Raw genomic sequence first — 20,599 nt, forward strand, 5'->3', positions numbered from 1 at the left:
TTTTGGCAGCTCTGGGTCTTTTGTTGCTGTGTGAAGGCTTTCTCTAGTTGTGGTGGGCAGGGGCTTCTCTTCATTGTGGTGTGCGGGCTTCTCATTGCAGTGGCTTCTGTTGTTGTGGAGCTTGGGCTATAGGGAACTCGGGCTTCAGTAGTTGTGGCACACAGGTTTAATTGCCCCTTGGCACGTGGAATCTTCCCGGACCAGGGATTGAACCCATGTCCCCTGCATTGGCAGGCAGATTCTTTTTTTAAAATTTTTAATTTAATTTACAACATTGTGTTGGTTTCTGCCGTATAACAACACAAATCAGTTCTAACTATATATATGTACATATATCCCCTTCCTCTTGAGCCTCTCTCCCACCCACCACCCCCATCCCACCCCTCTAGGTTGTCAGAGCACTGGGCTGGGCTCCCTGTGTTATACAGGGCAGGCAGATTCTTAACCACTGGACCACTAAGGAAGTCCAGGCTTAAATCTTTTTTATTATAGATGGGCTGGAAAAGGCATCTTGATTTCTGTTTTCTTCTTCTTGGCCACACCCTGCGGCTTAGTAGGATCTTAGTTGAACCTGCACGCTCAGCAATGAAAGCGAGTAGTCCTAACCACTGAACCGCCAGGGAATTCCTGGCATCTTGATCTCATTAACACCTTGATGATTCTGTCACCTGGCTTCCTCCTTATCACTTCCTCTGCTTACTTAACCCTCCCTTAACCTGTCACTGCTATTGCTGGAGTCCTGCTGACACTGTCGCTTCCTCTGTTAACTCCTTGTGGGCATGACCACCTGCCCCACTAACTCAGTCTTTGTTGATGTTCCTACTTCCCCTGTTTATGTAACTCCATGCGGACACAATCACTTCCCCTGTTTCCTTAATTCCTTCAAGTCTATAAAGTTAAATGTGCTGAGGCAGGTGGCCTGCAGGTCACATAGCCTTTCGTCCTTTCTGGCTTCTCCAGCACATACGTCTCATGACATCAACACAGATGGATCAGAGAGGGCAAGCAAGGCCTCTGAGACCACACAGCACAGAGGAGTGTAGCACGCACCAGGCCCGTGGGGCTGCAAGTGGCCATGGGGTTTCTGAGATGCTGGTTCTGTGGGAGCCACCCTAAATCGCTTTCTGTTGTCTCTCTGCAGTCCTTGGATAGCTGGGGCACTTCCGAAGAGGCTGACGCTCCTTCCAAGCGACACTCAACCTCTGACCTCTCGGATGCGACCTTCAGCGACATCAGGAGAGAAGGCTGGTTGTATTATAAGCAGGTCCTCACCAAGAAAGGGAAGGTAAGATGGCTGGAGGAATGAGCTGGAGGTGGATGGAAGCTGGCTCCAGCAGAACTCTCCAGTTTTTCCTACACCCACCCCACTGCCTCTGGAGCTAAAGAGAGCCAGCTAAGACTGCCGCATGAGGGGTAGAGGTTAGATGCCAGGAAGAACTTCCCAGGGATCCTAAAGAACTCATGAAAAAAAGTTAATCAGAGAGATGGTCTTTGCTGTGGGTGGATCTGATCAAGTTGTGCTTGGAATTCTGACCATACTATCCTATGGTTGATCCTTGGTTGGCAGATCACACCCAGAATGGCCACTGGGGCTCATGGAAAATGACAGAGCAAGGCCAGGGTGATTCTTTTAGGGGAGCTGAAGCCCCAGAAGAAAGCAGAGTTCAGCCTTTTCTTTCTTTCTTTTTTTTTTTTTTAAGAGTTCAGCCTTTTCAAGGCCATCAGAGGTTTTAGTCTTTATCCTGAGAAGTATTAGTTGCTCAGCTGTGTCTGACTCTTTGAGATCCCATGGACTGTAGCCTGCCAGGCTCGTTTATCCATGGGATTCTCCCAGCAAGAATGCTAGAGTGGGTTGCCATTCCCTTCTCCAGGGGATCTTCCCTACCTAGGGATCAAACCCAGGTCTCCTGCATTGCAGGCGGGCTCTTTACCATCTGAGCCTCCAGGGAAGTCTTTATACTAAGAGCTGTAGTTCATGGGGTCTCAAAGAATCAGACATGACTTAGCGACTGAACAACAACAAGTGGCAACCAAAAGCCCCTGGGGCCCCTTCCACTGGGCTTCTGGGGGGAGTGAATTAGACAGGGTGAAAGGGAGGCAAGAAGGCCAGGTAAGGGCGGCTATGGAGATTCAGGTGAGAGATGAAGGGGGCTTGGGCCTGGGTGGGGGAACAAGCAGGACCCCAAGGGGTGAAGGCGGGGCCCCTGGATCTATGGAGTATGAACCCTGGCTCCAGGCAGCACCATGGGCCACAGAAGCAGGAGGAGGAGACACCCCACTGCTATGCCCCCAGCAGCACAGGCAGAGCCCAGCAGAGCGGTTAGTGAGAACCTGGGCTTGGCTCTTAACTGTGCTAGGAGTTGCTGGTGAAGCTCAGGCTGCTTGCTGACCTATGACCCAGTTTCCTCGTCTGTAAATGGAGCGAATGCTAATCCCCAGATCACGCATCTTTCCTGAGGATTAAATGAGATGATCTAAGCAAGAGTTTACCCGGGTGCCTGGCCCTCGGGAGCTGCTCTTCTGCTTATTGCTATTGTTTGAATTTTCTATCCTGCCTTCTAGGGTGTCTTGTACCTGGCGGGAACTTAAGCTTCAAAGTCAAACACACTTGGAATTCCTGCCCAGCCACTTATCAGGCACAAGGCAGCTGGTAACCCCCTAAATGTCCGAGTCTCACTTTTCTGACCTGTGAGGTGGGGACAGTGTTATTCTACTCCAAGGGCCCGTGTGAAAGTGAATTGAGAGTGTAGCTGAGGCAGGGCCGGCACTCCTCTGCGCCCTTGTCCAGCCTGTTCATGATGCTGGGCTGCCTGCTCGGCTCCAGTTCTCTGCTGAGGTTCTACAGATTCAGGGGTGAAGGAGCCAGGCCAGTCCTGCCCTGCTGGGGTTCATGCTGGGTAGAGAAAGCACAGTGTTTGACTGCTGTGATGGGGGAGCTCAGGGGAGCAAATGTGTCGTAACCTGTGACCCTGATCTCAGCGGGATGGGAGGGGGTGTCTGGAAAGCTGTGAAGGGTGTCTGGGGATCCATGAAGCAGGAAGGGTGTGATCTGACAGGGCAGATGCCCTCCTGGGCAGTCTAGGGGAAAGGTGGCAGGGGGTGCCAGGATGAGACAGGGCAACTGGGAGCCAGGATGAGAGATGGAAGCCAGGTATGGAGTTGAGTGCCCACCGGCTCGGAGGTCCATCCCTTGGGGTAAGCCTTTGCAGATAAGGGAGTGGGGTGGAGGTGTGAGCCCAGGAGGTAAGTGTTGCATCTGTGACAGGCGGAGACAAGGCCATTGCTGTTGTCCAGGTGAGCGAGGGAAGTGGGGTGGAGGAGAGGGGACAATTTAGAGAGATGTGAGGGGGAAGGAAAGCTGGGCGGGCTGCAGGCTGGGAGGTGAGGGAGGGTGGAGGAGGCAGTGTTGGTTCCTGGGGTCCCAGCATGGGCTGGAGGGTCAGTGACTGGTGGAACCCTTCCCCCAGCCGGAGGGGCAGGTCTGGGGAGAGGAAGCCAAGAGGTTCTTTGGGGGCCTATGGTATCCGAGGGCCCTGGGGCATCCCCTGGTGGAGATGTCCTGGTGACAGAGGCTCTGAGGGTGTGGCATCAGGAGGGAGGTCCCCCTGAAGAGGGTGCTTGTCCATCAGAGAGAACACGAGCGTCTGCAGACACAGGAGCAGGAACACTGAGGGAGAAAGCAAGAGATGGCTGGGCCTTGGGAGGAAGTGGAGGATGGAGACCAAGGAGGAGTAGGCAGGTGTGGACAAACGGTCCAGCCCAAGGCTTGAGGTGATAGCTGCTGACTCCTGCCTGCCAGTAGGCTGCCCCCCACTCTGGGAGGCGTCTGGCAGCCCAGCCGCAGGATCTCCTGGGCAAGGAAAGGACCTGGCCCCTCCCGGGCCCTTTGGTCTGTCCAGGATCCGGATTGCCAGCCAGATGTTATCTGCTCCAGACAAGTCCAACCTGCCCCCGGCCCCCAGCTCTTTCGGAGGCCAATGACTATCGGTCAGAGGATGGGATGGGTGGGTGTGACATATCCCTGCAGCCAGACCCATCATTGGAGCTGGATGTGACCTTGGAGACCAGCTGGGTCACCTCTTATTTTTCCAATACAGCATACTGATGCTAGGGGCAGGGGGCCTGACTTGTCCAAGGTCACCTAGCTAGTTTAGTCCCAGTGGGGCTCCTTGTCACCATCTCACTCTGACACTAAACTTCTCTTGGAGGGCCCTGCTGTTTCCTGCTGTGAACATCCCTGCCTGGGTCCAGTAGGTATGGGATGATGGGCAGGGTTCATGGCCAGACGTGGCTGTGTTCACCTGCTAGCCATGAAGTCTCCTCATCTGGTTTGTTCTGAGGACAGAGGCTCATGCTGGCTGGAGAGTCGTGGGTAGGCTGTGAGCCAGAGGAAAGGTGCCCTCGACCTAATGGGGGAGATGGAGCCCCAGCCCGCAGGGTGTCGTTCCGAGAACGACTAATTCATTTATTCAGTAAATATCGATGAGCACTTCCCCTGTGCCAGCATGGCTGTAGGCTCTGGAGTGTGGAGGCAAGAGGGCAGATGAGCTCCCTGGCTCAGGAGCTTTTCTGAGCTTTCCCGATATGGAGAAAGCTACCCATAGCCGGTAATCTGAGGCTGCAGTGGGCACTCAGAGGAAATGAACAGGGCGATGTGATTGCCTTTAAGTGGGGAGGAAGGAGGAGCTGCCATTAGGGGAGAAGTGCTTAGAGGTGGTTTCGCTAAGGAGGTGATGTTGGTAGCACTTGAGCTTAGACCATAAGGGTTAGAAGGAGGCAACCACATGAAGAAGAAAGACCAGGGGCTCTGGACAGAAGGAAGAGCATGTGCAAAGATCCGGAGAAAGGAAAGGCTTGGCTTGTTCACTAGAAAAGGCCCCTGTGGTTCAGCATCATGAGAAAAAAAGAGGGATGGGTTAGGAGAAACAGGGACCTGATCACAAAAGACCTTAGATTTGATTCCAGCTGTGATGGGAAGCCAGGAGAGGGAACCAAGCGGGGCAGCCAGGACCTCAGCTACATTTTCAAATGATGGCTGCAGCTGCTGCTTGCAGAGTGGGTTGCAGGAGGGAGAGTGGAGACTGGGAAGGTTCGTGCAGTGGTCCAGGCAAGAGGTGTTGATGTGGTGGCAGGAAAGGTGGAGAGAGGTGATATTTTGGAAGCAGAACAGTTGTGATTTCCTGATGCGTTGGAGTCAAGGTTGAGGAACAAGGAGGAATCAAGAGCAATTCCCAGGTTTCTGGACAGACAACTGGGTGGATTTACTGAGCTGGAAAAGATGGATGGAAGAGGAACCGTGAAAATCAAGTGCCCCGTAGTGAGCAAGCAGCATCTGCAGTGCCTGTGGGACATATGCAGGTGGACATACTGAGCTGACAGTGGGAGGTACGGAGTGTGGCTCTGGGGAGATGCTGGGCCAGGGCTACGTCTGGGCATCAGCATCAGCAGACAGACAAGATTTTAAAAAACGGGCGTGGATGGTGTCATGGGGGAGCTGTGCAGGGGGTGGGGGCCTAGGCCAAGGTCCTGGAGCTGCCCCTCCTTTAGGGCAGGGACTCGCAGCTCAGCATTGTTGGCATTTTGGGCCAGATGACTTTTTGCTGTGGGGCTGGCCTGGCATCAGCATGTTTAGCAGCATTCTCGGCCTGCCTCTGCCCACTAGGTGCCATGGCACTTCCCCAGGTGTGACAACTGAACATGTCTCCAGACAAACATCTCCTGGTTGAGAACTGCTGGTGTAGAGGATGTTGGTTGGTGGGGGGCAGGGTGGAGGGGTAGAAAAGCAGTCAGTGAAATTAGGAGGAAAACCAGAAACCATAGGATCCTGGATGCCAAGAGGGAGTTTGGGGAGGGAAGGAGTGACTGCTGGCTGGGTCCTCCACCACTAAGAGGCCAAGCAAAGGGCTGAGAAGGGCCTGGACGCTGCCACAAGCTTTGGCGACACCGGGCCCAGGTGGCCTGGTGGGCAGAAGTGGAGATGGAGCAGAGTCTTGAATGAGAGGCAGAGAAGCAGGGACAGCAAGCGTGGTTGACAGCTTCTGACTAGCTTTGCCGGCAAAGGGGAGCAGAATGTGGACCCCGAATGGCTTTAGGAGGATTGAATGGCTTTAGGAGGATTGTGTGGACGGTGGGTCCTGCTTGGTGGGGGGCCTGATTGCCCTCTGGAGCCCCCTGCCGGTTCTCTGGGGGCATTGCCGATGCCGCAGGAGCCTGGATGCTAGCGCTTGCAGAGAAGGTTGGGGACCCTCTGGGGGCTCTGAGAATCATGGGTAGGGGTGTCCACGCCGCTGCGGGGGACTGCGGGCAGGAGGCCGCCCCAGGTGCCAGCGGGAGTGGCGCAGAGCAGGGGCTCCCGGCGGGCAGTGGGGTGGAGTGCCCACCGCTGTCCACTGCAGCTCCTAGGGCCCCCTCGGGCTCCGGGGGCGGGGAGGGCAGGCGCAGCCTCTCACCCCGGCCCCCTCCCCTCTCTCCCCCTCCCCGTGTCTCCCTGCAGAAAGCGGGCGGCGGCCTGCGCCAGTGGAAGCGGGTGTACGCCGCGCTGCGGGCGCGCTCGCTCTCGCTGAGCAAGGAGCGGCGGGAGCCCGGGCCGGCGGCGGCGGGGGCGGCGGCGGCCGTCGCAGGTGAGGACGAGGCGGCGCCCGTCTGCATCGGCTCCTGCCTGGTGGACATCTCCTACAGCGAGACCAAGAGGAGGCACGTGTTCCGGCTGACCACCGCTGACTTCTGTGAATATCTCTTTCAGGCTGAGGACCGGGATGACATGCTGGGCTGGATCAGAGCGATCCGAGAGAACAGCAGGGCCGAGGGCGAGGTGAGGGCCCGGCCCGGCCCCAGGCGGACCAGGGAGGGCAGGGCAGGCCCCGGGCCCCTCTCACCGGCCGGGCTCCTCCCTTCGCCGCTCAGAGCCTCAGTCCCCCCTTGCATAAAATGGGCCAACAGGAGTATACCTGGCGACTCTGCCCGCCCAGGGTTTGGTGTGAAGAGACGATGCATGGGACAGCGGCTCACCGAGGGCCTGGCGTCCTTAGTGTTCCACGACTGGCAGTAACAATAATAGCTGTCAGAGTGACAGTAATTATTATTATTATCATCGTTGTTATGACTGCCTTGGGCAGGCTCTGGCGCAGAGAGGTCAGGTCCAGGCCAAACCCCAGCCTCTCTGTGGAGATTCTGGAGGCAGGGGGTCTCCTGTGAAATGTATTACAGAAAGAGGTCCCCCTGGGCCAGAGCTGTGGGGGACCCCCCTGCCAGGGCTGGCCTTTCTGCAGGGGCAAAAACACATTGACCTTGGGAGGAGGCCAAGGGGATTGGCCTTTGGCAGCAGGCAGCAGGGGCTGAGCCAAGGGCTTTGGCAGGGAATCCAGGAGAAGTTTTAAATGGCGCCCCCTCCACGCTGCTGCTGCACGCCAGGGGCCGATGCTGGAGTGTCTGCCTCCGCTCACTCCAGCCGCTAGGTGGCTGCACAAAGGTGCCTCTGCACCCCTGTAGTTATGTGGGGGTCCTGGGCTGGGGGCTGGTCTCTGCCAAGAGGATGGTGGGTATGGGCCCTGGTCCAGACGTTCATCTGCTCTGACCACAGGAGGGGGTCCTAGTGTCCACTGAGGACACACCATCTCACTGATCCAGGCTCTGCTGCCCCAGGATATTGTCTGTCCTCGCTGCAGGGAGAAAAGCACCTGAAATTTGGGGCCCTTCTCTGTGGGAACTGGCTGGGCTGTCCCCAACAGGGCATGAGCTGAGGGTCCCAAGTCACCTGCATTATGGCAACAGCTCCCCCTCTTGCGGCAGCTGGGCTGTGCCTTGCCAGAGCTGTGATGAATGCCGCATGCATAATTCTGTACACCAACCCTGAGGTTGCCATATTAGCTCTCCAAGGAGGAGACTGAGGCTCAGAGAGGTTAAGTGGATTACCCAAAGTCACACGGCTGGTGAGGGGGTGCTTGGGAGTCCGGCCCTGGCCTTTCTTGCTCCGGGGTCTGTCCCCTCCAGCTGGCAGATGGAGGACAGGGGAGGCGAAGCTGAGGCATGGGCCAGGGAGAAGTCCTGGTGGGTTGGCCATGGGCACTGATGGGGTCTGCTTTCTCTTCCCCTCCTCCAGGACCCCGGCTGTGCCAACCAAGCTCTGATCAGCAAGAAGCTTAATGATTATCGCAAAGTGAGGTAAGGCCCAGTCCTTGTCCTGGCCACAGGGTGGGGGACCCCCAGGGCAGAGGTCACCCTCCTGGCCCACCTCCAGACCTGAGGGCAGCCTCTAAATCGCCCTCACTTGAGGGCAGGGAGGGCAGAGGGGCACTGGGGTCTCCAGTCCCCAGAAGGGCATGGGGGGAATGGGCTTAGGGATGGAGGAGAGGTCTGAAGAGATGGGAGGCCAGGGCAGGTGGCATGCTGGGCCACCCCAGTGAAGACCTCTCCCCTCTTCCTACACAGCCATAGCTCTGGGCCCAAAGCTGATTCTTCCCCCAAAGGCTCTCGTGGCCTGGGGGGACTCAAGTCTGAGTTCCTCAAACAGAGTACGGCACGTGGCTTCAGAACACAGGACCAGCCTGCAGGGAGCAAGGGTAGGAAGGTGGCTGCTAAGGGGGTGGTATGCATGTGGGTGTGTGCCGTGGTTATCCTCATGTATCTGCCCATATGTGTATGCCTGTGAGGGTCTGGGGGCTCTGAGGGTCTCAGAGGTGGAAAGGCCTGGAACCTGATTTCCCTCCAGGACATCCCAGCTGGGTGGTCCTCCAGTCTCTGCTTGTGTCCTTTCAGGAGCAGGAGGCAGCCTTTTCCATCTTCATACACTTTTGACCATTAGAAAGTTCTTTCTTTGGTTGTACCAGAATCTATGGCGCCCACCTTGTTGTCAGTCCCTGAGCCCATACAAAAGTCCCCTTATTACTCTGAGGCCTCTCTTCCCCAGGGTCAACACCCTCATGACTTTGGCCTTCTCTGTTGGGATAGTATAATTTCCCATCAGCCCGCAGCATCCTGGTTGCCTTTCTGAAGGAGTCCCCTTACGTCTAGTGTGTGAATGTGATGTACCAGTGTTTGTGACCAAGTGTGGTTGCTGCCCCTCCCTGGGCCCCTAGCTCACCCTTGCTCTCTCTGCCTCCTCCAACCCCAGATGACAGTGTCTCCACCTCCAAAACCCCCTGGGGCATCAACATCATCAAGAAGAACAAGAAGGCAGCCCCCAGGGCATTTGGGGTCCGGCTGGAGGAGTGCCAGCCAGCCACGGAGAACCAGGTGGGTTCCTGCCGAACTCCAGGGCCAGCAGGGGAGGGGGCGACTGAGGCACAGAGGATCAGAGCTGCCGGGGCCTTGGAACCAGCTCTCCACCTCAGCTTATGGCACAGCTGGGGAAGCCGCCCAGGGAGGGAGCAGAGAGCTGAGGCAGAGTCCCTGATTCCCAGCTGGTGCTCCTTGCCAGACCATGGCAAGGCTTTGGTGTGATTTCTGGCTTCCAGACTGGGGAGGCAGTGAGAGCCTTTAGTAACTACCCTCCATGGGATTCTGGCTTTTCTCTGCTCCCATCTTGTCCTCCCCACCTCTGGCCCACTGGTGGAGAATACTGTTCTTTTTTAAATTGTATTTCATTGAAGTATAGTTGTTGTACAATATTATGCAAGTTATAGGTGTACAGTGTAGTGATTCACAATTTTTGAAGGTTACACTCCATTTATTATTATTATGGGGTACTGGCTATACTCCCTGTGTTGTACAATATATCCTTGTAGCTTATTTTATACCCAGTAATTTGTACCTCGAATCCCCTACCGCTGCCTTGCCCCTGCCCTCTTCCCTCTCCCTACTGATAACCACTACTTTGTTCTCTACATCTCTGAGTCTGCCTTTTGTTGTTGTTGTTATACTCACTATTTTATTTTTTAGATTCCACATATAAGTGATATACAGTATTTGCCTTTCTCTGTCTGACTTATTTCACAGAGCATAATGCTTCCCAAGTCCGTCCATGTTTCTGCAAATGGCAAAATTTTGTTCTTTTTTATGACTGTGTAGTATTACATTGTATACATGTACCACATCTTCTTTATCCATTCATCTATTGATGGACATTTAGGTGGCTTCCATATCTTGACAGTTTTAAATAATGCTGCTATGAACATTGGGGTGCATGTGTCTTTTCAAATTAGTGTTTTCTTTTTTTTTTCTGGATATATATCCAGGAGAGGAATTGCTGGGTCATCAGTCAGTTCAGTTCAGCTCAGTCGCTCCGTCGTGTCCGACTCTTTGCAACCCCATGGACTTCAGCATGCCAGGCCTCCCTGTTCATCACCAACTCCCAGAGTTTACTCAAACTCATGCCCATTGAGTTGGTGATGCCATCCAACCATCTCATCCTCTGTCGTGCCCTTCTCCTCCCGCCTTCAATCTTTATCAGCATCAGGGTCTTTTCAAATGAGTCAGTTCTTCGCATCATGTGGCCAAAGTATTGGAGTTTCAGCTTCAGCATCAGCCCTTCCAATGAATATTCAGGACTGATTTCCTTTAGGATGGACTGGTTGGATCCCCTTGCTGTCCAAGGGACTCTCAAGAGTCTTCTCCAACACCACAGTTCAAAAGCATCAATTCTTCAGCACTGGGTCATATAGTAACTCTATTTTTAGTTTTTTGAGAAATCTCCATGCTGTTTACCACAATGGCTGCATCAATTTACACTCCCACCAAGAGAATACAAGGGTTTCCTTTTCTCCTCATCCTCACCAGCTTTTGTTATTTGTGGTCTTTTTGATGACAACCATTCTGACAGGTCTGAGGTGATGTCTCACTGTGGTTTTGACTTGCATTTCCCTGATGACTGGCGGTGTTGAGCATCTTTTCATGTGCCTGTTGGCCATTTGCGTTTCCTCTTTAGAAAAATATCTGTTCAATTCTTCTGCCCATTTTTTAATTGGGTCATTTGTATTGGTTTGGCCTTGACCTGTGGCTTGCAGGATCTTAGTTCCCCAACCAGGGATCAAACCTGGGTCCCCAGAAGTATACACGGAGTCCTAACTACTGTACTGCTAGGGAATTCTCATGTTGTTTGTATTTTTGATGTGGAGTTGTATGAGCTCTTTATGTATGGTTGTTTGTATTTTTGATGTTGAGTTGTATGAGCTCTTTATGTATGTTGGCTCATATCCCTCATTGATCAGTCGTATCATTTGCAAGTATCCTTTGCTGGAGAATGCTGTTCCTACCCTCCCTAACACCCCTGCCCTGCCTGTGTCTCCAGCGTGTCCCCTTGATCGTGGCCGCATGCTGTCGAATCGTGGAGGCACGGGGGCTGGAGTCCACGGGCATTTACCGAGTCCCAGGCAACAATGCAGTGGTGTCCAGCCTTCAGGAACAGCTCAACCGTGGCCCCGGGGACATCAACCTGCAGGATGAGGTGAGTCTGACTTGGGCGTTGGGCGTTGGTCCATGGAAGGGGGCCAGTGTGGTGTGTTCATTGTACCCTGTGATGTGCCCGGCACTGGGCCAGGGCACCAAGATGGGCACGATGGGACTTGCCTTTGCAGACCAGCCGCAGGGATGGGCCTCACCCGGCTGTGGCCCAACAGGTGGATGCAGTCAGGGCCTGGGAGCCCCGAGGCAGAGGCTGGCGGGTGACTGGTTTTTGGGCCTGGAGGATGAGTAGAGTTCATGAAAGCCAGGGAAAGCCAGAAAAGGGCAGTCCAGGCAGGGAAATGGCCTGGGGGAAGCGTGGCTCTGAAGGCTTGCTGGCAGTCACTGTGCCTTCTCTGTAAAGGTCCAGGTGGCAAGTATTCCAGGCTTTGGTTATGTGGTCTGTTGTGCACCCTCCTCCTCCTTGTTCTCTTCCTTCTTCATCTTCACAATGTTTATTTGTTTATTTATTTGCTTATTTTTGGCTATGTTGGGTCTTCGTTGCTGCCCAGGCTCTTCTCTAGTTGCAGCAAGTGGGGGCTACTTTCTAGTTGTGGTGTGTGGGCTTCGTAGTGCCGTGACTTCTCCTGTTGCATTGCACGGGCTCTAGGACTCGTGGGCTCAGTAGTTGCAGCTCCTGGGCTCTAGAGCATAGGCTCAATAGTTGTGGCACACAGGTTTATTTGCACCACAGCATGTGGGATCATCCCGGATCAGGGGTTGAACCCATGTCTCCTGCATTGGCAGGTGGATTCTTTACCACTGAGCCACCAGGGAAGCCCTTCTTCACAACATTTAAAAATGCAAAACCCATTCTTACCTCAAGGGCCACACAAAAACAGGTCATTGGCTGGATTTGACCTATGGGCCATGGTTTGCAGACCCCTGGTTAAAAGAAAGGGAGTGTATGGTGTTTGCTGGAGTGGCCAGCAATATGGGTGGCTGATCAGATGAGACAAGACTAGTTTGTGAAGGGATCTGACAACCACACTTAAGAGTTTGAAGCAGGTTATAATAACAATGGGATATAACTAATCCCAAAAAAGGCAATGCCAAAGAATGCTCAAACTACGACACAGTTGCACTCAGCTCACACGCTAGTAAAGTAATGCTCAAAGTTCTCCAAGCCAGGCTTCAGGAATACGTGAACTGTGAACTTCCAGATATTCAAGCTGGTTTTAGAAAAGGCAGAGGAACAAGAGATCAAATTGCTGGATCTTCGAAAATGCAAGAGAGTTCCAGAAAAACATCTATTTTGACTGTGTGGATCACAATAAACTGTAGAAAATTCTGAGAGATGGGAATACCAGATCACCTGACCTGCCTCTTGAGAAATCTGCATGCAGGTCAGGAAGCAACAATTAGAACTGGACATGGAACAACAGACTGGTTCCAAGTAGGAAAAGGAGTACGTCAAGGCTGTATATTGTCACCCTGCTTATTTAACTTGTATGCAGAATATATCATGAGAAACGCTGGGCTGGAGGAAGCACAAGCTGGAATCAAGATTGCTGGGAGAAATGTCAATAACCTGATATGCAGGTGACACCACCCTTATGGCAGAAAATGAAGAATAACTAAAGAGCCTCTTGATGAAAGTGAAAGATGAGAGTGAAAACGTTGGTTTAAAACTCAACATTGAGAAAACTAAGATCACGGCATCTGGTCCCATCACTTCATGGCAAATAGATGGGGAACAGTGGAAACAGTGGCTGACTGTATTTTTTGGGCTCCAAAATCACTGCAGATGGTGATTGCAGCCATGAAATTAAAAGACGCCTACTCCTTGGAAGGAAAGTTATGACTAACCTAGACAGCATATTAAAAAGCAGAGACATTACTTTGTCAACAAAGGTCCATCTAGTCAAGGCTATGGTTTTTCCAGTGGTCATGTATGGATGTGAGAGTTGGACTATAAAGAAAGCTAGAGTGCTGAAGAATTGATGTTTTTGAACTGTGGTGTTGGAGAATACTCTTGAGAGTCCCTTGGATTGCAAAGAGATCCAACCCGTCCATCCTAAAGGAGATCAGTCCTGGGTGTTCATTGGAAGGACTGATGCTGAAGCTGAAACTCCAGTACTTTGGCCACCTCATGCGAAGAGCTGACTCATTTGAAAAGACTCTGATGCTGGGAAAGATTGAGGGCAGGAGGAGAAGGGGACGACAGAGGATGAGATGGTTGGATGGCATCACCGACTCAATGGACATGAGTTTGGGTAAACTCTGGGAGTTGGTGATGGACAAGGAGGTCTGATGTGCTGTGGTTCATGGGGTCACAAAGAGTCAGATATGACTGAGCAACTGAACTTAACTGATAACCTTTAAAAATTGTGAATCACTTTGCTATACACCTGGGGGCTTCCCAGGTGGCACTAGGGGTAAAGAACCCACCTGCCAATGCAGGAGACATGAGACACAAGTTTGATCCCTGGGTCGGGAAGATCCCCTGGAGGAGGGCATGGCAACCCACTCCAGTATTCTTGCCTGGAGAATCCCATGGACAGAAGAGCCAGGTGGGCTACAGTTCATGGGGTCACGAAGAATTGGGCATGACTGAAGTGACTTGGCTCACACATGCTATACACCTGAAACTTATATAATACTGAACGTCAATTAGATCTCAATTTTCACGAAAAGACATGTTTAAGCAGGTAAAAAATTACATAGAAGGACTCTGCTTCCAGTTAAGATAGAGAAAGCACACTCTGACCAATTTTTCCTAGTGATTACATCTAAAAATCCTGGACAGAGTGTATAAAGTAAATGTCAAATAACTCTGAAAGATGGGTAGCAGACTGGGGAGGAAGAGTGCAGCCTTCCAGAGGTCAAGGCCATCTAATGCAAACTCCCAAAATGTCTGTCCTATCTAAAAATGTTTCTGTGCTTTCATTACAACTTGTCCTCTTCAGATATAGAGAGAAATGTTCATGTCTCTAACCAGTGTTCACAATCCTGTTTTGGTATTTCCTCCAGATTTCTACTCTATCATCTCCCCTTTCTCTTGTGCTGTCAGCTGAATCATGTCCTCCCAAAATTCATCCATCAAAGCCCGAACTGCCAACGTGACTGTATTTGGGGACAGGGCCTATTGGGAGGTAATTATGGTGAAATGAAATCAGGGCTGCGGTATGACAGGGTGAGTGTCCTTGTGGAAGGAGACACCGAAGAGCTCCTGTCTTCACCCTCTCCACCTCGTGAGGACACAGCAAGAAGTTGACTGCCTGAAAACCAGGAAGAGAGCCCTCACCAAAAACTGAATGGGCCTGCACCTGGATCTTAGATTTCTCAGCCTCCAGAGTTGTGAGAAAAGAAAGTTCTGTTGTTTAAGCCAAAAAAAAAAAAAAAAAAAAGAGTTTGCAGCAGGTTAAATGTCAATTATATCACAATAAAACTGGGGGAAATATCCAAATAAACATTTTCACTTAAAAAAAGAGTTTGCAGTAGGGCCAGTGTTTCCCAGAATCCTAAGGTTCCCCAGAGGTGCTGTGGGAGGCTGAGGGCAGGCCAGGACCCGCATCCCTGCCTGAACTAGAGTAACCTGCTTTGCTCTGTCTGCTTTTTATTTATTGTATTTTTGGCTGTGCTGGGTCTTTGTTGCTTTGGGTGAGCTTTCTCTAGTTGCCGCCAACAGGGGCTACTCTTCCTTGTGGTGCGCCGGCTTCTCATTGCAGTGGCTTCTCTTGTTTGGAGCAGGGACTCTCGGGAGCTCAAGGCTGTAGCAGCACTGGCTTTAGTAGATGCAGCACGTGGGCTCAGCAGCCACGGCACGCAGGCTTAATTGCCCCGCGTCATGTGGAATCCTTCTGGACCAGGGATCAAACCTACTCTCCCCTGCGTGGGCAGGCAGACTCTTTACCACTGGACTACCAGGAAGTCCTTCTGTCTGCTTTTCATAATGTTGATTTTTTTCATATTGGATTTTCTTGGATCATTTTACTGGACAAAAGAGACTCTGCTGGAAAAGATGTTTCAGAAAACCATGAATTTGGGCAGTAAAGTCCTATGAGTCACGTACTCTGAAGCTGTATGCAAAGACATAAGACAGTCTTCCTGCCCCTGGGAAGGAGCTCGGCAGACAAGATGAGCACATGTGAAATAGTGGACAAGAGAAAAGGCTGGTTCTCATCAGGGACCAGATTGTGTGTCCCAGAGAGGGATCTGAGTGTCAGGACGGAGAGTGGACCCACCTCTTGGACTTGGCAGTGGAGAGGATGAGGCCCAGGGCTGAGGATAGAGGGCTTTTGGTGGCTTCACTAAAGCCTTTGACCTTGAGCTAATGGACAGTGGGGAGCCCTAGATGTTTCTTCAGTTGGGGAGGCATAGATGAGAGTCGGGTTGGAGAAGTCGGGCTTTAGCGTATGCCTAATGGGTATGCGGGCTTCCCTGGTGGCTTAGCTGGTAAAGAATCCACCTGCAATGTGGGAGATCCCGGTTCGATCCCTGGGTTGGGAAGATCCCCTGGAGAAGAGAGGGGCTACCCACTCCAGTATTCTGACCTGGAGAATTCCATGGGCTGTATATCCATGGGGTCGCAAAGAGTTGGACACAACTAAGCACCTTTCACTTCACTTCAATGGATGCAAACTAAGGAAGTCCAGAGCAGGATGCCTAGGGAAGAAATTACCCATTTTGTGTGTGTGGCGGGGGGGGGGGGGGGGGGGGGGGGGTGGTCAGGAGGACTCCGTGGTCCCAGGGGGATAAGGAGGATAGGAGCAGCTCTAGGGCTCGGCTGCATGAGAGGGAAGAAGGAGGGGTAGGAAAGGAGCCAAAAGTTTGAGCTGCAGACTGGTGGCATCTGTCCCTGGCAGACCTGGGGTGTAGGATGGGCAAGAGGATGTGTCATGTAGCAACCCGTTGCACTTGGGCTTGTCGATGAAAATTCAATTAACTATCAGTTAAGAAGGAAAAAGCGTTGAGCTATGGACCCATTGTAATGAGTACTATATTGCTGAGTTGTGTGTCTTTGCGGGAGGATTCTGTTGCTTTCTGAACATGCGTTTTTCTGAGCAGTTCCTATCCAGGGAGGACTTTGCATTGGGTGATGGCGCCCCCTGGTGCACAGAAGGGACACTGACCCGGCTGTTCATTCTTGTGTTCACAACAACCATTTGTTTAGCCCAGTTTCTCAACCTTGACACTTTGGGCAGAATAACTTTTTTTGTGGGAGGTTGTCTTATGCGCTGGAGGAAGTTTAGCAGCATCCCAGGCTTCCGTCCACTCGATGCCAGTGGCGTGCCCCAGTTGTGAAAACCAAACAGTTCCAACGTGCCTGCTTGAGAATTCGTGATTTAGACCAGCAGGAGTTGGCACCAGCAGGTCCAACGGGCAGGCTCATGTGGGGGTGGGTTTTGCTCACTTCTGTCCCCCACAGTGCCTGCACCAGGGAAGGTGTGTTCTCCTTTCTGTGGAGGGACAAATGTCCAAGCCCACTGGGCTGGCTGGAGCAGGGGGCGCTGGGGCTAGGGGCTCAAGGGGCTTGGACCTAGCTGGGGACTCTGTTCTGCTGTAATGGGTATTCTTAGCCCAGTGACCCCTGGTCTGGGCAGAGCTGGGTATGGTATCAGTAGATCCCAGAGAAGGCCAGAACCAGGCTGGGCTGGGCTCTAGGGCTGGACCAGCATGGAGGCGTGGGCACCAGGGCAGGGCCTGACTGCAGCCTTATGTCTTTGCCCCCTCCCCAGCGCTGGCAAGACCTCAACGTGATCAGCAGCCTGCTCAAGTCCTTTTTCCGAAAGCTACCTGAGCCTCTTTTCACCGATGGTGAGTTGGGGGCGGACGTAGAGGATGGAAGGGGAAGGGAATACCTGTCTATGCTGCATCCTGACTGCTTTTTAAATTGAGTGTGTGGTTTTACTTTGGGTGATAAAATACAAAAGAAACACATGCTTGTAAAAAACTTCAGTACTGATATAAATAAAGTGAACACAGAGGTCTCTGTCATCTTCCCATTTCCTGTCCACAGAGGGTATCCTAACACTTTCTGGGCATTTACTGTGTGTCAGGCACTACTCCCTACAAATCCATGAGTAGGTACTATTATTTCCACCCCATAGATGAGGGAGCTGCTGCACAGAGAGGTTAAGTGACTTGCCCGAGGTCACAGAGGTTGTAAGTGTGAGAGCCAGAATTCGACCCCAAGCATCTGTCCCCAGAGCCCAGCTCTTGGCCGTTTGCTGAGCTCCTTGCTAACAGTGTGCTGTGTTTGCTTCCAGACCCTCTTACACGTGGCTTCTCTTGTGACTCAGCTGATAAAGAATCCTCCTGCAATGTGGGAGACCTGGGTTCGATCCCTGGGTTGGGAGATCTCCTGGTGAAGGGAAAGGCTACCCACTCCAGTATTCTGGCCTGGGTCGCAAAGAGTTGGGCATGACTGAGCAACTTTCACTTTCCTTTTCCCTCTCTCATGCGTGACAAAGACACATGTGCCTACATAGGGCTTGCAGTTGGGTGAGTTGAGTGGCGTGCTGGTAGCTGTTTCATCTGGCTCTGAAAGGAATAAAACTGTGATGATAGCACTTTCCAGTTTCTAGAGTATAGATACTCCCGCCGTGGCTGGCTTCAGGATCCCAATCTGCTGTCGCCGACATGAGCTGGGACAAGACAGACACAACCAGTTGTCAGGAGTCCTGTGAGCGAGTGGCTCCACTGCTTGAGTGATTCTCAACAGAAGGAGGCTCATTAATTTTGAGATTTGTTCATGTCAGTACAAAGAGCTCGACCTTGTTTTCCATTTAAATCAAACCACGTAGTGTTTCCCAGCCTGAATAGACAATATGTTGTCTAATCACTCCCCTTGTTGTTGTTTAGTTGCTGAGTCGTGTCTCACTGTTTGGTACCCCATGGACTATAGCCCACCAAGCTCCTCTGTCCATGGGATTTCCCAGCCAAGAATACTGCAGTGGGTTGCTATTTCCTTCTCCAGGGGATCTTCCCAACCCAGGGATCGAACCTGTGTCTCCTGCTTGGCAGGCAGATTCTTTACCACTGAGCCACCTGGGAAGCTCAATCACTCTCCTACTGATGGATATTTAGATTGTCTTCACATTTTTGCTATTTCAATACATGTTAACAATGACTTTCCTTGACTGTGTCCCTGCATGCCTGGACCAGAGTCCTAGAGGTAGATTCCTAGACGTGGACTGGCTGGGTCAGAGTCCTGAAAAACATTTTTGAAAGCTAAACTCAAGTTGCATGCTGGGGAGCTGACCCAAGTTCACATTCCCACTAGCAGTGTAAGATATTTTGCTTTCCCACATTCCCATCACACTGGATGATGTTATTAATATTTTAAAGTTTTGCTGATCAGAGAGGGGAAATGGCATCTCACTATTGTTTTCATTTTCATTTCTGTCATTACTAGGAGATTAACCTTTAATGGATTCTATACTGAGATACATACATAAACATGAGTGTTTAGGAATACCTTATGATTATAAAAACATTTTCTTATTTTTCCCAATACTTGAATAAGTATTATTTTTGACTCTGTAATGCAATTAAATATGTTTGTGTATTACGTGAGCTAGAAATGGATTTATTTTCCCAACAAGATAGCTAATAGTCCCCGGGACATTATCGATACCACCATCCTTCCCTGCTGACTTGAAGTGCTATTGGGAAGATCCCCTGGAGGAGGGAATGGCAACCCACTCCAGTGTTCTTGCCAGGAGAATCCCTTGGACAGAGGAGCCTGGCTGACTACAGTCCAGAGGGTCACAAAGGGTCGGACACGACTTACCGACTGACTCTTTTTCATGTAGATCCACAGGGCCTGTCTCCCTCCTTTCACTCCTGACCCTTCATCCCCTTTCCCGGTCAGTGTCACGTTGCCTGAGCTGTACTGTCTTTTTAGTACTTTTCAGTATCTCACAGCGCAAATCCTCCCTCATCATTCTTCCCTTGGAGAATATTCTTGGCTGTCTTTGCACATTCTCTCATCCAGGTGTATTTCAGGATAAACTTACCACGTTCCCTTTTTTAAAGTTTCCTGTGGACTTCTTCTGAGGGGAGTTGGGGGAACCCTGATACAGATGGGGAGGGGTGTTTGGAGGCTGAAAGGGCCCTCCCTCTTTCTAGATACCCTCTTTTCTAACTTCGTGGTGTCCTTGTCCTGGAGCCTGGGGCAGGGACCCCTTCTCCAGGGTCAACAGGCAGCTGAGGTCTTATTTCTGCCCAAATGAGCACACCTGGGCTTCTCCGGGTCAGGTGCACGCCTGAGGGCAGCTCCGGTGGGTTTGGTCACATGAACACGGGGCCCTGGAGCCCCCCTCCCACCAACTGAAACAACCTCAGCACAAACATGACCTCCCCGCAGGGCCTCCTCAGCCTGGAAGCCCCCCTCTCTAAAGAATCCTCACTGTTCTAGACAAATACAACGACTTCATCGAGGCCAATCGCATTGAAGACTCGAGGGAGCGCTTGAAGACGCTGCGGAAGCTGGTAAGGACAGGGGCTGCTGCTGGGCCAAGGGCAGGCTGGACAGGCAAGCCCCAGGAGCCCAAGCCCAGGGCCGCCAGCTGCCCCTGTGACCTTGGCAAGCCCCTTCTCCACTCAGGGCCTCTATTTCTCCATCTGTCCACGGGGGGCAGTTAGAGAGTGGGTTCCAGAATCCCTGAGATATGCCAGCAGAGCCCCTTTGGGGTGTGGTGGGGAGGCAGAAGCCATCACACCCTTCTTTCTCCCACTCAGATCCGGGATCTCCCAGGACACTACTATGAAACACTCAAATTCCTTGTGAGTCATCTGAAGACCATTGCCGACCACTCGGAGAAAAACAAGGTGGGTCAAGCTCCAGTTTGAAGTGTGGTGGAGGGAAGCCTAGCGGGGTCTCCTCAGCATATTCTATTCAATAAGCTCCTCCAGGTCAGGTAACCTCAAGCTTCATTGGCCCCGCCATCCTACCTAGCGGGTCCTTCTGGTCCCCCTGCCCCCATATACTGGCCAGTACTTCTTCCTGAGTTGGCTCCTGAATTTCTGAGGGTCTAGAGAGGCGGAGAGCCTCAGACTCCGTATCTGGTGGAATCTACCCCCTGACTGAGCTCGGATCCCTTGTGTTGCATTTTCCTAAGCAAACCACTATATCTTCTAGTTCTGCAGGGGGGGGAGAAAGAGGGGACATACAGTATTCCTGCCAGTCCAAAACACCCTTGGGATGTCCAGTGGGTCTTCACTCTGGCCTCTCCCACTGCTAGACAGTACGGGTGTGCAGGTGGGGAACTGCCCG

The 20,599-nt window shown here is 52.1% G+C and overlaps 1 protein-coding gene and 1 non-coding gene across 2 annotated transcripts in view; one reads left to right on the plus strand and one right to left on the minus strand.

Annotated features, from left to right (window-relative positions):
• ARHGAP23 (Rho GTPase activating protein 23) overlaps positions 1-20,599 on the plus strand; it is a 74,131-nt gene that overhangs the window by 37,332 nt on the left and 16,200 nt on the right. Inside the window, 9 exon segments of the mRNA XM_043904357.1 lie at positions 1,142-1,285; positions 6,494-6,811; positions 8,099-8,160; positions 8,428-8,558; positions 9,110-9,231; positions 11,225-11,380; positions 17,058-17,136; positions 19,742-19,815; positions 20,065-20,154. Of these exon segments, the coding sequence (XP_043760292.1) occupies positions 1,142-1,285; positions 6,494-6,811; positions 8,099-8,160; positions 8,428-8,558; positions 9,110-9,231; positions 11,225-11,380; positions 17,058-17,136; positions 19,742-19,815; positions 20,065-20,154 (1,176 nt within the window).
• Positions 18,305-18,375, minus strand: TRNAG-GCC. Its single transcript has one exon. It is a non-coding gene; the product is annotated as a tRNA-Gly (tRNA).

Source organism: Cervus elaphus, chromosome 5 (genome assembly GCF_910594005.1).
Source record: "Cervus elaphus chromosome 5, mCerEla1.1, whole genome shotgun sequence".
In the NCBI taxonomy this organism is placed as follows: domain Eukaryota; kingdom Metazoa; phylum Chordata; class Mammalia; order Artiodactyla; family Cervidae; genus Cervus; species Cervus elaphus.